We start from the raw sequence: 16,477 nt of genomic DNA, 5'->3' as shown, positions 1-16,477 counted from the left end.
TATGCTCTTTAAAAAACATTATACTTTGTTTACTGCCTTAGCCTGCTTTCTCATTAACAATTACTATGGCACCTGTTGCCAGCTCTCCTACATTAAATTGCTTCCTACCCACAGCCCAGTCTCTCTGCTCCTAGAAAATGAAAATTAAACAACACACTCAGATTCCCTGTCCTGCAAGGCATTGCTAATAATGGTGCATTACCACAGGGGATGTTTCTTGTGGTTTTAATACTTTCTCTCCACCCATCTCACTTCTCTGTATAAGCAAAAGGAATTGAGAAAGACTCCTGGCTATGCCAAAACATGTTGGTCAAAACACGTGCCCCGCAGGACTGCCTCCCTCAAAACAGTCTAAACCAACACTGGATACAAGTTCTGTGCAACAACTCACTGTCATGTATAATTACATCATGAAAACTGCACTGGATTAATGCTTTACACAGTATACAAATAATAATGAAAAGCTGGAGCATGGGAACTGCTGTGCGTTCATAAATTTTTAAATCTTCGTTAATTTTAATTTCTCCTCCACTGTACATTGGCTTTTTAGTGTCTGCTAGTTCTTAGCTCAAAACTATTAAAACATACTAAATTTTTAAGGACATGCTAATGTCAAACTGTGAAATTAAAAAAAAAAGAACACAAAGAACACTAGCAAACTACATGCAGTCAAGACACATCTCTTAACATCTCCAGCCACAAACTCATCAAATTATCATATCGACTGCTCTATAAATTTTAAGACTATACTTTCAAATATTAAGGCTTGTAAGTACCCACATGTCTATTTCTTTGAACAGTAGCTTAAATAAAAATATTACTGCAGAAGAGGTACAAATTTTTAATTGTCCTTTCCACCAATTTATTATGGCCATAAAATCATACTTAAACACAGAAAGAATTTATCTGCAGTAGCTCTATATCCTGAAACAGTTGCCCTGTTAGCCATTAATCTACAAAAATCTTACAAGAAACAGCGTATTTAATGTTTAACAAACAACTTCTGAGTACAAAAACCTTCAAAGTGTAAGCTCTTAAAGGTTTTCAAATACAAGTTGAAGTTCTAAAATTCACTTCTCATTTACCTTAATCTTAAAAGTTTATTACCATAGTAAAAACAGAATTAAAAAATACAAATTTCATAACTTTTCTTTAAATTAATTTGTTGAACTTCTAATTAGCATATTTCATTCAAAACACTTTTCAGCAGACTGGAATCGTAAGTATTGTCCCAAAATCTGAATCATTAGTTCATGCACATCTTATGAAGTCGATGCATGTGATTTTTGCTGCGGTGCAAACATTTGGATAACATCCAAATTCAGAAGGATGTATGAGCAGTTGCATCCACTGTTTACAGAGAAATCTGCACTGCAACTTGCCTAATCTGATGGGAATGCACACAGAGTTACTGGGCTGCCAAGGTAAGCAGCTGAGAGAAGAGTCTCTCACCATTGTTTTGCTTGCCTGACATCATGAATTTAAACTCCAGCTCTACATTAGGCAGCCTCAGGATAGGAATGTGTGCTGCCCATGTGATGTGGGTCTCACCAGCTCGGTATGGAGTGCCCAAGAGGACCTGGACTCCCTCTGGTTGCAGTTCTATGTACTCCCTATGCCAACACTCTGCTAATCCAGCAGAAATTTAAGCCAACAAAAATACAGAACAGCTGAGGGTCTCCTTGCTACGTTTTCTTGCAAACTTAGCAAACTGAAATGGCTAAAGATGTTTAACAAGTATGAGAGGCAACACAAGAAAGCAAGAGGAGGGACAGGCACTGATCTCTTCTCTGCAGTGAACAGTGATAGGATCCATGGGAATGGCCTGACGTTGTGTCAAGGGAGGTTTAGGCTGGATATCAGGAAAAGGTTCTTCCCCCAGAGGGTGGTTGGGCACTGGAACAGGCTCCCCAGGGCAGTGGTCACAGCACCAAGGCTGACAGAGCTCAAGGGGTGTTTGGACAATGCTCTCAGGCAGATGGTGTGATTTTTGGGGTGTCCTGTGCAGGGCTAAGGGTCAGACTCAATGATTCTTGTGAGTCCCTTCCAACTGAGCATATTCTGTGATCCTGTGAATCGCAGCCCAGCAGTCAGGTGTCATAAGGCAGCCGTAGGAGCACAACTTTTGTTTCCTCAGACACTTTAAACAGACTTTGGTGCCCCTCAGGAGGTGCAGACCTCCCAGTGGTGCTCTTTGGAGAGAGGGTGTACAGAAAGTTATGTGCTTAGCACTAACCAGCTCAGCTTTTAAACCCAAAGCTCTACTCCTTGCTTCATCCCTAACTTGATATTTTACCAGCTGGATGAGTTAATTTCAATCTATCAGCTTTTTGCCCATAAAAAGACAGTCCAACTCCATCCCCTCTAGCCACATACTCCTGCCATCCAACCAGCAATAAAACCACTCTTCGATCAAAAAAGTGGGATAGCAAGGGACAGACAGGAATACAGGGTAAATAGAGCCACACAGTCCATTCTGCCAGCTGCCCTGCAGGTATTTGGCCCAGACACATTAAAAAACTGAGTTCTAACCAGCTTCCTGGCTCAGCTGATTTTTAAAAACTCCAAGTTTAGCTGTCTAGCTAACTCCCTGCATAAGTAACAAAGACATAAATGAAGATCTGCCTGCTCATGAGGGTACACAATTTGCAGCATCCTGAACGCAAGGGGACGTTTTTACCTGCCAAGGTAATCCTGTCACCACTCAAGCTGAGCACAACTCAGTTTAGAGGGAAGAGATGTGAACTCAGGCCAGGATCTCCATCCCGTGGGTAAATACAATGTCACACTCCTAGGGGACTTCTAAAAGTACTAAAACCTCATGGAAGAAAAAAAAAAAATGAAGTAAGTCTACCTGTTTCCACAGTTTCAGTCTCAATTTCTTGTTCCTCTGCTACATCTTGCATCAGGTAAGTCTCGTCATCATAAACCAGGACCTGAGCAGCGTAACCCTGTTCTAGTCTGGCACTAGGAACTGGCTCCACAATCACTGCTGGGAATTCAGAGACTGGCTCATTTTCCTATAGAAAGGAAAAAAAAAAAAAAAAGGGAAGAAAAGAAAAAAAAATGCTCTAAATACTGCACTGTTGAACTCTACATCAATATTTTTCCTCTTACGCTCTTACATATTTTATGGAATAATGATAATAATTTTAAAGATTTTTAAATGAAATTTTCTTCTAAAGCAAGAGATGAAAAGAATAAAAGATGGCTTATCAGCCATCAAAGGGACCTCCCTCAAACTCAGAGATATTTTCCTGGGTTTAAGCACTTAAAATTTAAAGCATCAGACAAAGAGCTTTAAGATATTGGAAAAGAGCTTTCTAATGAAGTCATTCAGCTGTGGGAAGTGTTTCTTCTCCCTCTGATTGATGAAATGTAATCAAGGCTTCTTGTGTGTACTGCAAGATACCTACATCTGACCTGTATCTCATGAACACCCATGTTTTGGATTAAGTACATAAGCTATCACAGCAGAACTGACTACTTCACAGCCCATATGCTTATGTCTACTTATTTAAGGATCAAAATGTCTGTAAAAGCATATTTAATCAGTTAAAGTGTTGCAGAAGTGGAACCCTGCCAGATTCTATTTATTGAAAGCTACAGGATAGTAGAATATATTTATTATTTGTTGATAAGAATGCAAAAATGCAACCAAATATGTTGTGTTGGCTAACTTTAAAAAAGGCCCTTGTATTGTTCTGCTCAACTTGTTCTATACCTCAAGACACATCTGAGATCTTTAAAGAAATGCTTAGTATGGAATGTAATTTTGTAAACCAAGTCTACAGTTGTACTGCAGACTCCAAAACTTACTGCTTCCACTTCTCTGTGATAACAAAATCTTCTAATAAAAGATATTTGAAAAATGGCTGCTGTCTTACTCCTTACACAACAATCTCAAATCCATTTCATTTGTGTTCACAGCAAGTTTACAGTGAATGTTTCTTTCAAATTTAGATAAAAGCTGCAAAGTTTGATAGTAAATAAATCCTATTTATTGTTCTAACCTCTTGGTTTTTGATTCCATTGCTGTCAAACTCCAGGCCAGGGCCCCCAGTGTCAATCACTGCTGATGTCATGGTGCATCCCCTGAAGATGCCTTGAGAGCTGTTATCTCTTGAAGACAGTAACGCTGATAACCACAGGATATCAAAGGCTTGAATTCCCAATCCACTGCTGTTAAACAGCTAGGCAGAGGCTGCTGAAACACAAAATAATTTTAAGTTATTTGCATAATTTATAGCCAAAAATCTTCCAATGTTCATGAAATCTATTGCATGTTATATCTCTACATTAAAACAGGACATCAGCAAGCACAACAGATGGGACAGAATGTGCTGACCTCGGTGAAGTTAGCAGTGACACACAAGTTTCACACTAATACTAAGAGAACACAATCTCAGTTTGGCTTTTCACAGTTTCAGCCAGAATCTTTAATTTCTCACTGAGGTAAAATATTAACTAATTTTTTTTGAGACATACATACATTGGAGTTACTGCAGCTTTCCTAAAGTTATTGCTTTCATATAAAATGATCAGATTATTTTTTAATTACATTTTCTTCTTTGCTTCACTGTTTCATAGTCATTTCAGAAAGTTTCAAAACGCTTTCAAACATACTGCCTTTTTAAAGCAGTGCATATTTATTACACATCTCAAACACACACCTAATTTCCAACCTACAGCTTTCTTTGAAATACAAAGTTCATCTTTTATAGAAGAAATTCTTATGAATCTAAAAATGTAGTTGCACATCGTAATGCTGCAATTTGTGTGTACCATGGACTCACTGAGCTCACAAAGAGACACAACTTTCATCTTTGTGAATTTTTTTTAAGAGTGCTTTGTTTCTAACCAACTGGTATTACTCATACCCTGCCTTTCAAAGAGACAAATAATCTCCCTTCATAAACTTTGGGTCATGAGGAGCAGTTTACTACTTCAAGGTGCAACTAAAGCTCCTTAGCTGAACAACAGAAAGCCCATGTTCCATGTGAGGCACAAGAGCCCAACCTGTTATCAATTACCCTTGCAAGTAACTCCACTGAGATCAATGCTTTTTAACAGAAGCCAGAATTTAGCCCAACATTTTTAATAAAACCCATCCATTTAGAAAGCTGGCACAATCACTGAGGTCTGCAAGAAAACAGGATCTTCTAATACATACTGAGGAAAAAGAATCATAATCAATACTTTAATGGGCAAACTCAATGAGTCTGCTTTTAAACAGCAGGCAGCTTAAAGTAAATTAATCTTGCACATACAGGGAAAAACTAGTTTGGATTCATGCAGAGCAACTGGACTTCCTATGGGCATGACAGCTTAGGTGCACTAGCAAAAAGTACAATTGTTGATCTCCCAAACAAGATGTCAACTAAGCAAGAAAGTCAACAAAAAGTACTATGCAAAAATTGGTTTAAAACTTTAATTTATCGAGGTATTGAGGATCCTTCAGCCTGCCATAAAAATATGCTCAGAAAGGCATCATTGATGTTGCTGTACCAAGGTAGCACAAAGTCGGTTGCCACACAGTGCATGGCAGGTCACTACAAAAACACACCAAAAAAAACAAACAAAGAACCAAGCAACATACCAAACAACAACAACAAAAAATCCTGACACAACAGAGCAATAAACCCATATTTTTCACCCTTACATACAAAAAGGAGAATAAATTCTGATACCAGCTTTCTTGAGAATTAATCCTCACAAAACAAAACCAAAGAACAGGAAACTATGTTAAATCACTATCATAGTAGCAGCAGAATAAGCACAAGATACATTTCAAAAGAAAGGAAAAAAATATATGCAAATTAGGATAAAAAATAAGGCTTTTTTGCTTACATAGGCGGCCAACTTTACATAACAGAGCACAATTCATACCTAACAATATTTCATTTGTAACAGCACGAAAGAACCTCCACAGTTAATACTTTATTTTCCATTGTTTCATTTGTAAAGTTAGCACCACTTTTTGATTATCAACATTTTCAAGATGAAACAGAAAGCCAAGACCTCCTCTGCTCCCAAAACAAGACTCGGGCTGGAAAGCCTTTAACAGGTATCCCTTGTAGCCATATATATTTGTCACCCTCCATGTTTTTAGCACAAAAAGCCTACTCCTTATCTGCCTATCAATTATTCCAAAAGTGTTTAAACTCATAAACATGTAAAGTAGAAAACGAGCTGTTTACGAATGCACTAAAATAATCAGTCAGGAGGCAAAATAAGAAAATAAGTTTTATTGCCAGAACTTTTCCCTCTTCTGTGGTTTTCCATTTACATTCACGCTAGAAATACCAAAAAGCAATCATAACACAAAGGAGAAGTCCAAAGAAAGGAAATGGTACATTAATTCGAAAGCAGAGCCTCCAACCACTTTCAAAATCAATGTTATTCCTGCAACTCAGACTTGTAGCTACATAAGAACATACAGCACTTCATGTAGTGCCTTTGCCTAAGGATGTCACAAAGCTATTTTCATTCTCACACAGAATATTAATGCAAATCAACAATCACATACTAGACCACATCTACTGTGTGTTTATATTTTATGTTCTACAGTCCCACACAGGTGGCCAAACAGTAGCAACTGAAAACACTCAATACTCTGTTCAAGACTAGGTTATCTCAAAAACATGCCATTTATGTCTCCTAGGTTACAGGAAGTTTAGGTCACTTTTGTGCTGATTTGTCTGTACATTAATTAACAGCTACCTGTGGAAATGAAGGTAGGGCAATGCAGGAACACAAACAATAATCCTCATTTTCCAGTTCTGGCAGAAATTCCTAGTAAGAACCTTACAGGTGAAAATCTACCGAAAACTGTGTGAGCCACTGAATCCCAGCATTCCTTAAAAGGATGGTGTCTTCAGACTGAATGTATGGAACAGTCCAGGCAAGGAATAAATGAAAGGCCCAAAGTCTTTAGATAATGGGATTTGAACTTCATACTGAGAGTCCTGCTATTCAGCAACGTTTTCAAAACTCTGACAGGATACAGAAAAAGGCAAGTGGGAAGTTAAAACAGCTTCAGTTCGGTTCTGAGTTGCAGCAAACGCACAAACACACCCCACACACCCACGTGTTTGTGTCCTGCAGACACGGCCCTTTCTGAACGAACCAGTCAAGCATCTGCCCTCTTCCTTTCCCTAAGGACTATGTCTCTGTGGAAGGCTCTTTGCTTGTCCCTCAAATTTCAGCAGAACACTGAATCTCTTCCCCATCCTCTCCCTATCAAGTCACAACTCATTTGACTCCTGTAAAAGGAAAAGGCTGCCTGGCCACTTCCAGGAATCAGTACTGAAATTCACATTTCCCAAGGCTAACTGAGACAAAAAGGCCAAAAGACAATTAGACTCAGATTCTTAAAGGAAGAGATGATTCAGGTTTGTAAGAGAACAGACTGTCCCCAGTGATACAAATAGCCAGCAGAGAAAGTATGACTAGTTTTGAATTACAAAACAACACGCAGGAAGATTAAAAATAAAAAAAAAAAACCCACACTACAAATGTAATTCCTCTCTAGATAGATGCTTACAACACAGCAAAATATGGAATAACATCAGGAAAAATAAAAAGTAACATTTCCAAAAGAAATTACCGAATCATTTTGTCAGAGTTGTGACATCCACTCCTGTTCTTCCTGGTAATGGAAAAAGCAGAGGAAAAACTGGCTTTGAAACATTTGGAATAACCCTTACAACCACAAAAACAGCTTTGTTGCATCACTTGTTATTTTTGTATGTATCTCATGGGAAAACAAAACTAAGTCTAGGTGCTCCCATCCCCAAATAAACTAAAAAAAAACAAACCCAACTAAACTAAAAAATCTGAACCTTAAATTCTTTGCCTCAACAGCAAGAAGTTTATAACTGTTTACCACTATAAAAGACATATCAAAACCTCAAATTTTGGATAATTTCACTGGTCAAGATGACCAATTAGAGCCTGTACATCTTCAGAGGCTACAGGGGACTTGTCATAAAGGCTACAAAATACCAAGCAGGTCATTCACATATGGACTAGCACATTTATATGACCTACACTGTGCATCCAAGTGTTTGCTTACAAGAAATCCAAATGGTTATGTTTTCAGCAGAAAGCTTAAAACCACTGCAAATCACAACTGTGATGAGCACATCCCCCAAAAAACAGTGCCTTAAGTTGATCCCCCCGTGCATAATCACCTACCAAATTATCAGAGAAGCAAAGATGCAGCTCAACAGAATTACAAATAATAACTGAAAAAACAGTGTGGAATGGATGGCAGAGCATCATCTCTACTAGGCCAGACTCCAAGTGAAGTTATTTAGGACTGGCTTCAAAACAAAACTCTAAATATAAATCTGCAAATCGTTTGAGTACACTTTCGTTTTAATTATAAAACAAGCAAGCAAGAAAAAAAAAAGAAAGAACCCAATGCTTGAAAAAAAAAAAAAAAAAAANGCTTCAAAACAAAACTCTAAATATAAATCTGCAAATCGTTTGAGTACACTTTCGTTTTAATTATAAAACAAGCAAGCAAGAAAAAAAAAAGAAAGTTCCCAAAGCTAAAAAAAAAAAAAAAAAAAAGATGCCCCCCCACAAAAACAAGACAAACATGCAGAAGTCTGGGCAGCAGTGACCAGAGGCAGCTGCTCCCACAGCACTCAGAGCCACCACAAGAGTACTTGGAACAATGTCCCCCTTTTATTCAGCTGGCATCCCAGATCCTGAGGAGAGATTTATGCGGATACCTACACAGATGCAACCACAAGAGCAGGACTGCAGCCAGCAGTAGCATCACACACACAGCTTTTTTTTTTTTTTTTTAATAAAAAGGCCCTCTTTTGGTTTAATTAAAAAAAAAAGTTAGAAAGCTGGCTTGAAAATGAAGTTGGTTATACGTGCAGAAATACACTGGCCAAGATCTCCGCAGAATCCCACTAAGAGTAACAAAGCTTCCTAAGGGTCCGAAGGTGGCCTTTCATAGGCAGCACCTCAAATATACCAGTAAATGCCACTGTCACTCTGATACATATAAACCACAGCATGCTCTGTAAAATTCATGTCAACTGAAAAGGTTTTTTTTAAGATGCTTTCCCAGATAATTTTTTACAGCTCTGGCTAACTGATTCACACTGGCACGTGCAGAAGAAATGGCAAATTAACTTTCTGGGGTTTTTGAGACTCGGAACAAGTCTAAAAACTGAAAAATTGGGTTGCTGAAAAAGCTGGCTGAGAGAAAAAAATATTTAAACTTGTTGCTAAAGCATCCGGGGGTATACTCAAAAAGAAGATACAAAGTAAATTTTTACATCCACAAGGTCAGGAGAACAAAACAATCCATGCAGTTTATAGTACCTTAAAAATTACAACAATCACTAAAAGTTACAGAAAAGGAAATCAAAATAAACAATCAGCAAAGTAGTCCTGGCCACGCCATAATTCCCAAGTTTCCATACAACTAAGCAATAATTTTATTGCAGAATGCACAGAAAATCATTATGTTGGATCAAATTAGTGATGCATCAAATCCAGTAAGAAATCAGAGGAACTCCTTCCACACATATTTAATTTGATCATCTGAAGATCCAAAGTTTGCTCTGAAACCTCAATAGCTAAAGCTGACGAGCCCCAAAACATATAAGCTCATAATCACTTAAAAACTATTAACGTTCTGCAAAAACCTTTGTGGCTTCAGCAGGCTTCTTCTGGACCTTCCCGTATTTCATCCTATTAGCAGGCTCTCTTCCCACTGCTCTCTATTTAAAGATAGCCTGAAGCCTTCTCTTCCCTCTGACAGGAGTCTCTCACACATATCCTTACTTTGTACCCCCACTTCTCTTCCCAGCGAGTCGTTTGTTGGTCCTTAACAACCACTTCCACTCCCCCACAAGCCGGAGTACGGGAGGAATTATTCATCGTTTTACATAATAAAGGAACAGAGACGATTAAATTAAATGGTGAGGATGTGGGTTTAAAAAAACAAAAAAAAAAACCCAATACACACACTAAAAGGAAGCAGTGCACGCAAATTCCGTAATTAGCTTTCATAGGATATTCTGGAGGTCAAAAAACTTGTAAGATTTAAGTCCAACAGCTTTAGAGAGGTAAAGCTCCTGAATGGCTTATGAGACTGTCGAACACAAAGACACGCATAACAGTCTAAAGTTTAGGGACCTTCTGAACCAGATATTAGTGAAACCTAAGAGACGGTTTCAGAAGAAGAGTACGGAAAGGGTATGTCACTGATAGTACCACACAAAACGACCATCCTGTTCCCAGAGCCTTTCCTAAAGCAACTGATCCTGTCCACTGTCAGAGATGGAGTGAAAGCAGGAGGAGGAAGAGAGGAATTCGGATCCAGACCCAGAACCGTCCTCACGAATTGGCCGCGTGTAAGGTAAGGTTTTGCTGCCTTTGCTAAAGAAGTTAAACGATTATAGAAAAGTGACAAGGAAGATGACAGTGCCCAGCCATAAGGGGAGGGAGCGAGCAAAACGAAGACCCGAATTAGTTAAGCGGCGAGAGAGAGAGAAGAGAGGGAACACGGCCAAAAAGGGTAACAGATAAACACGGACTGGGCTCACGGCATAACGACGAACACGCCAGACTCCGGCCCTTTATGCAGGGTGAGAGCGGCGCGGGGTGCTGGGCGCCGCTCCCGGGGCCGGGAGGAGCGATCACACACACGCATGACAGCGAGCGGCCCGCACGCCCGGGCTGCCATGTTCTCACGGCGCCCCGTGTAAACAACGCGCTGCCCCCCTGGCGCTGCCCCGGCCGCCTCCCCCTTCCCGCCGCCCACCCGCGCCCAGCCCGGCCCGGGGTGCTGCGGGCCCGGCCCGGGAGGCCGCGGCCGCCCCGGGGCTGTGTTTACACTGACAGCCGGCGTGCACCGCCCGCCCCGCCGCCGAGCGCGGACCCCGCTGGGCTGAGGGGGGACCCGGGGCGGCCCCTCCGGCCCCGCGGCCGCCCCGCCGCGCCCCGCGCGGAACCGAAAGTGCGGCGGGGCAGGGCAGGGCAGGGCAGGGCGGGGGGCGGGAGGTGCCGCCGGAGCGACCCCCCGGCCCCGCCGCCCCCGCGGCCGCCCCACGCGCCCCGGCCGCCCCTCACGGCCCCCGTGCAGCGCGGCCGCCCCCTCCCCGCGCAGGGCCGCCTGTCAGCGCCGCCGCGGCGGCAGGAGCCGGAGCCGGCGGCTCGCCGCGCCCTTACCGTGTCCGTGCGGGCGGAGGCCGCACCCGTTGGGCCGCGCAGGCCGGGAGCGGGAGGCGGCGGGCGCCGCCCGGGCAGAGCCGGGCCGGGCCGGGGCCGGGCCGGGGCGGGAGGGGCGGGGGCGCAGCGGCGCGACCTGCCCGGCCCGGCCCGGCCCCCCCCGCGCCAGCGCCGGGCGCGCGGGGGCGCTGCGGGCAGGCGGGGCCGCTCCGCGCCTGCGCGGGCCCGGCCGACACGGGGACGGGGAGCTCCTGAGGGAGCGGCGGCGGCGCCGGGAGCGTCCCCAGGGCCGGGGTACCCGCCCGTCCCCCCTGCTCCGGACCACAAAGGGCGAGGCTGAGCGGCATCGAGACCCCTGCTGCCCGGGGGTTTTCCCCCTCAGCCCCGTGCGGGAGCAGGTGCCTGCTCCCAGCGCCGCGGGCGCGGCGGTCTCCTCACGGACAGAACGAGCTGTCCGTCTGTCTGGTTGCTGCCGGTTCCAGGAGCTCTCTAAACGCAGGGGTCTGGTGTGGGAAAGAGAGACTGTTTATTCTGCGAGGTGGAGGCTTCTGCAGAACGAGCATCCCCGACTATCAAAAGCTTTTACTATGTGTACATGTTAGCAGACAAAGGAATTAGTGTTCATTGGCTACAAGTTGCATAGTTCTCTTATTAATTAGTATTCTATCTCCTATTGGTTAATGATTCTCTCTCTTCTCATACTAATTAGTCCCCATGCTCAGTCTTTCTCTTCTCTTGGGTGGGTGAGTTTCTTGGGTCGGTGGTTCCTGAGTCGGTGGTTCCCAAATCCCCCTGAGGGAATTACCTTTTATCCAGTGGGAGCTGATTCCAGCACAGTTGCTGACTTGGGTTTATTAGTTTCCTTCTTATCTTGGGAGTTCTGCCAGATGGCCCCTAAATTCTGCATCTTTGTGTCCACATCTTTGTTTTACATCCTCCTTCCCAAGTTTTGTTAAGCTCTCCCTAGGTCTGAGGCCATTGAAGCATGTCAGCCCCTAAACTCTAAAAAAGCAATTCTATCAACGAGTAATTTGTTTTTCTAACACATGGACATCACTTAGAGCTTGTTAGCCACTCTCTGTTTCATGGGTTAAATCTCACTTCTTGTTGATTAGGCCTGAAAGTAAACAAAAATCAAACATCAAAGAACATCCTTTCCTAAGAAAATTTTTGCATATTCCACATTTTGCAACATGATCAGCTGTGGAGCCTCAGGCCTGCAGAACCAACTCCAGGCAGTGACCTGTCAGGGCAATGCTGAAGTGTTGCTTTCCAGTTTTACCCAGTCACAGGTGTCTTCTAGAGTGCATGGTTTTGAAGCCAGCCAAATTCATAATGCATCTTTTGTTATCCCCTTGGCAGTAGGAGACACACTGTCAGACTCTGCTCACAAAGCAAGTACATATATAAGACTGTCTTGATCCAACCTGGTCTGGAGTTTTTTAATAGAATTGGTCTTCTCCTTTGCAAATATTGGGCTTTAACCATTATGCCAGAAAAAAGCCTCCACTGCCAAGGAGACTTTCTGCATTGCGAAGCCACTTGCTGTAAGGAGCTCTAGGATGAAGGTTTCTGTTCAGACTGATTCAGGCCCCGCTGTGCCTGTACATTGCAGGAGTCTGACACGCTCCTTCCAACAGCAGCCCTCGGCCCTGAGCAGTGCACACAGGCACTACAGTCACACACACGTGCTCCTCACCTGCATCTGTGTGCAGAAGTACCTCTCTGCTACATCTCAGTTTCCATCTGACCACCGACATCTACTGCTCCCTTGGCGCTCCTGTGCATCTCCTCCTCTACCAAATCTGATTTCCAGTCCTCAGTTTCTGCCTTTAACTATTGCTCCAGAGCTCTGGCTCCTCTTCCTTATGCATCTGAACTGAGTATTTCTTTCCTCTGCATTTTCAGGGCATCAGCTTCCTTTCCTAAGGAAATAAAATCTTTCAGGGTTCTTTAGGCTCTGGAATCTGACTGACTTTTACAGGTCACATACAATTTGAGTTTTCCAGGATATATAACATGGGCAGTTATTTTCCTCAGAGATGGCACCAACATCTCCCTGACAATAAAGGTAGCCCTAAAAATATCAATCCTGTGCCCTGAAGCATGGAAACATTGGTGGTTCTTTCTTTCCAAAAACATGTCAGGCATTACTAATAATAGATGGTGCAACCAGCAGCCTCTTATGTAAGTGGCCACTGCTGAGGTGTAAAGTTAAATTAGCTGTCACTTTGTAATAAAGCACACATCGTAGCAAAATTGAGCTTCTACTACACGCATACACTTGGATGTCATCAGTTACAGATTTTGCTACTGGTTTACATTAACCAATATGAAATTTCAGTTTTCTGTCTGGTCTTTAAGAGATAAGAGGTAACACTTTTAGATATTTTGTTTGCCTTTAATTAAAAGCAAGGCTCAAAGTATATGGGTAAAAAAGTTCTCATTTATTAAGAATGTAGCTGACATCCGTGTTGCTGCTAGAAATTATAGAATAGTGTTCAGTGTTTGCACATCAGGAAGTGTAATTATTTTAATGTTCTAGCATGCAAATTGTATAAAAAATGTAACGGGGTTGTAAAGTTAAAATCTCATTGGCAGTGGATGATGGAAGTTCATGTTTTATAGGTCTTGGGCTTAGATCTGAGATAGCAGATGCCAGAACAAAATAAATGGAAGTAAAGAGCAAGTCAAGAAAAGGGTAGGAGGAAGAGATTAAAGAGTTCCTGGTAAAAATTGTCTTGTTATAGACTGAAAATATGGCCAGCTGTGTGGGAGTTTTAGCCCTTAATGACAATTTTCTTGCAGCCTGGCAGACCTAAGTGCTGTCAGTTTTGTCTGTAGTGCTTAATTAGTCCTGACTTGATGTGCTCACTTTTTTGGGTTTGGTTGATTTCGGCTTTTTTTAATTCTTGTTCTTCCTTCAATGGGTCCAAGTTAAACCTCAGAAAAAGAAGAAAACCTCTCTGTTCGGGTGCAGCAGGACATACTCGCTACTGATCTGCATGTTACTGGAGCTGTCTGTGCCAGCAGGAAGGAAACTCCGGATGGGCTGTTTGGGATGGATATTTTGTTGCGTGTGTTTGTCACAAAAGCGCTCACTTCAGTAGCACAAGCCTGAAACACTTGAGTGGCCTTGCTTTTATAAAAGATGACCTCTAAGATCCTACCAAGACCTCACAGGAAAAAAAAAAACAACATTGTGAGCTGAGAGCTCAAAGATTATTGCTGGTGGAAAAATATCACTGGGAATGGTAAGAACCAGGAGTAGTCTGGACAGAGTCCTATTCTTGAGTTGCTGTACCCCAGTGCAGAAAAGGGTTTTCTGTTTGGACCAAGTTGGACAGATCCCAAATGGAGGTGGCTATTTTGACACACTATTGATAACTGGAACAGTACCAGTCTCAGGCAACACTGCATATGCTGAGTGCAGAAAGGGCCAGTGGATGTCTGTTTCTTACATGAAAAAGGGTCAGATGTTTCCCCAAATCATGGAATCATCTAATGGTTTGGTTTGGAAGGGACACTGAAGATTGTCTAGTTCCAGTTACCTTTTGGAGTTATTTTTGCAGGGATATAGGAACTAATTTGAGGTCTGTAGATCTGTTGATTCACATATTTCTTTTGCCAAGGAGAAATACCAAATAAACAAAGGTTCCATCTGTGAAGAATTCCAGATCCAGCAGAATTAAGGCAAAGCTTCAGACTTGTTGCAAATTTTCTGTGCTATGAAGACACATGACTAGCGGCAGCTTAACTCAAATTTACTACTCTTTTCTACCCCCTTGATTTTATTCATAATGTATGCTACTAAAGCAGCTTATATTTTACAGTAAAGGCCTTTAAATTGCATGTCTAAGCCTAATCCTTTCTGAATTCACCAGCTCCTTTATAATTTTCCCTTAATGGCATGCAAGTTAGAAGGAAATAAAATAAAACAAAACAAAACCTCAAAAAAAACCCCAGCCAAGCACACCCCCTCCTTTCCTTAAAGCTGCAATGCTACTTTGCTTGTAGAGCAGGTGAGCATGAGAAGCTTCTGATCCTCAGCAGGGGTTGTAACACCACTAATTACTTGGGAGTTATGTCATTAGAGCAGGGGAGTGATGCAGTGCTGAAACAAGCCTGTTGCAGGCAGGATTTAGTCTTGAATAAATTTGTCTCACTTTTAAGACAGAAAGAATTATACAGAAATAAAGGAAGAAGTGGTTTGTTGCTGCCTATTAGATAGACTTTAAAATACAGCACTTGCAATATTTTAGAAAGAAAAAAAGTAAGTTAGAATAAGTGTGGAAGAGGACTTAACCTCATTTTCACTCAAAAATACATGGAATGTACATGGCATATATGTTTTCTTAATTTAGATGTAGCAGAAAACAAAATGGTCACAAGGGAGCCTTCTTATACAGGGAAACCCTTTGGGAAACGGTGGTGTTTTACAAGAAGAAATTCCTTACAGGGACTAACCAGTTTGACTTAAAGAAAAAGTAAAAATTAATTGTCCTCAAAGGCATATTTGTCTTTCCATAGCATAATATTTCAGCATTGAAAACTACTTTTCATTTAGGAACAGCCAAGCTCTGCAAATAGCAAATGTCTTCATACAGACAGAGCTGAGTGAGGATATCTCAGAACTGGTACAGAACACAAGATTCTGAGAAGAGACATGCTGAAAGGTAACAGGCAGGGGGTGGAAATCAAGCCATTAAGGTTTTTCTCATAAAGTAACAACTTCAGACACTTTAAAGTCCTTCTCTCTTCATTTACAACTAGGACTGAATAGTTTGTGTAACTTCCTTCTGCTGCAAATACTCATAGTAAGTGAAAAGGGGCGAGACTGCAGTGATTTTGATTTTATTGAACTTCATTAATAATTTAAATGGAAACATCCACCCCCCTTGTGTTCCCATTGGCAAGACCTGTCAAGCCTTAAGCATTTACTCCAGGTTTGGCTCCTCTCACACCAAATACTTTGCATTGGAAATTAGTCACCTACTAAAACAGTGGAGTGAAAAGTATCTGTATGATTTGGATTTTCTCCAAACCACAATTAAAAAAAAAAATCAAGCAAATTTTCTCCAGTGGAAAAAACCATAGATTATTCATTTCTTCCTGTATTGTTCAGCTCCAGATTTTGGGGATGGGGGATTCTTTCTCTGTTCCAGGTTTTAGCAATCATACTGCTTTTGATTTACTGCCCTCTTCTGCTTGATAATGTCAGTGCATGTTGTCCAATGGTTAATTGTTCTCAATTAGCCCTCACTGGAGAATA

General features: G+C 42.0%; 1 protein-coding gene across 1 annotated transcript in view; it reads right to left on the bottom strand.

The window, feature by feature from the left end:
- The window catches only part of ELF2 (E74 like ETS transcription factor 2), a 35,458-nt gene extending 24,180 nt beyond the window's left edge, over positions 1-11,278 (bottom strand). Inside the window, exons 1-3 of the mRNA XM_017820343.1 lie at positions 11,206-11,278; positions 4,014-4,207; positions 2,855-3,020 (exon numbers count right to left, since the gene is read on the bottom strand). Coding sequence (XP_017675832.1) covers positions 2,855-3,020; positions 4,014-4,085 — 238 coding nt within the window. The 5' untranslated portion in view covers positions 4,086-4,207; positions 11,206-11,278. The remainder of the gene's footprint in view (positions 1-2,854; positions 3,021-4,013; positions 4,208-11,205) is intronic.
- Positions 11,279-16,477: the final 5,199 nt, after the last annotated feature.

The sequence above is a fragment of the Lepidothrix coronata genome, unplaced genomic scaffold (assembly GCF_001604755.1).
Source record: "Lepidothrix coronata isolate B3197 unplaced genomic scaffold, Lepidothrix_coronata-1.0 Scaffold82, whole genome shotgun sequence".
In the NCBI taxonomy this organism is placed as follows: domain Eukaryota; kingdom Metazoa; phylum Chordata; class Aves; order Passeriformes; family Pipridae; genus Lepidothrix; species Lepidothrix coronata.
This window is presented reverse-complemented; position numbering and strand designations above follow the sequence as displayed.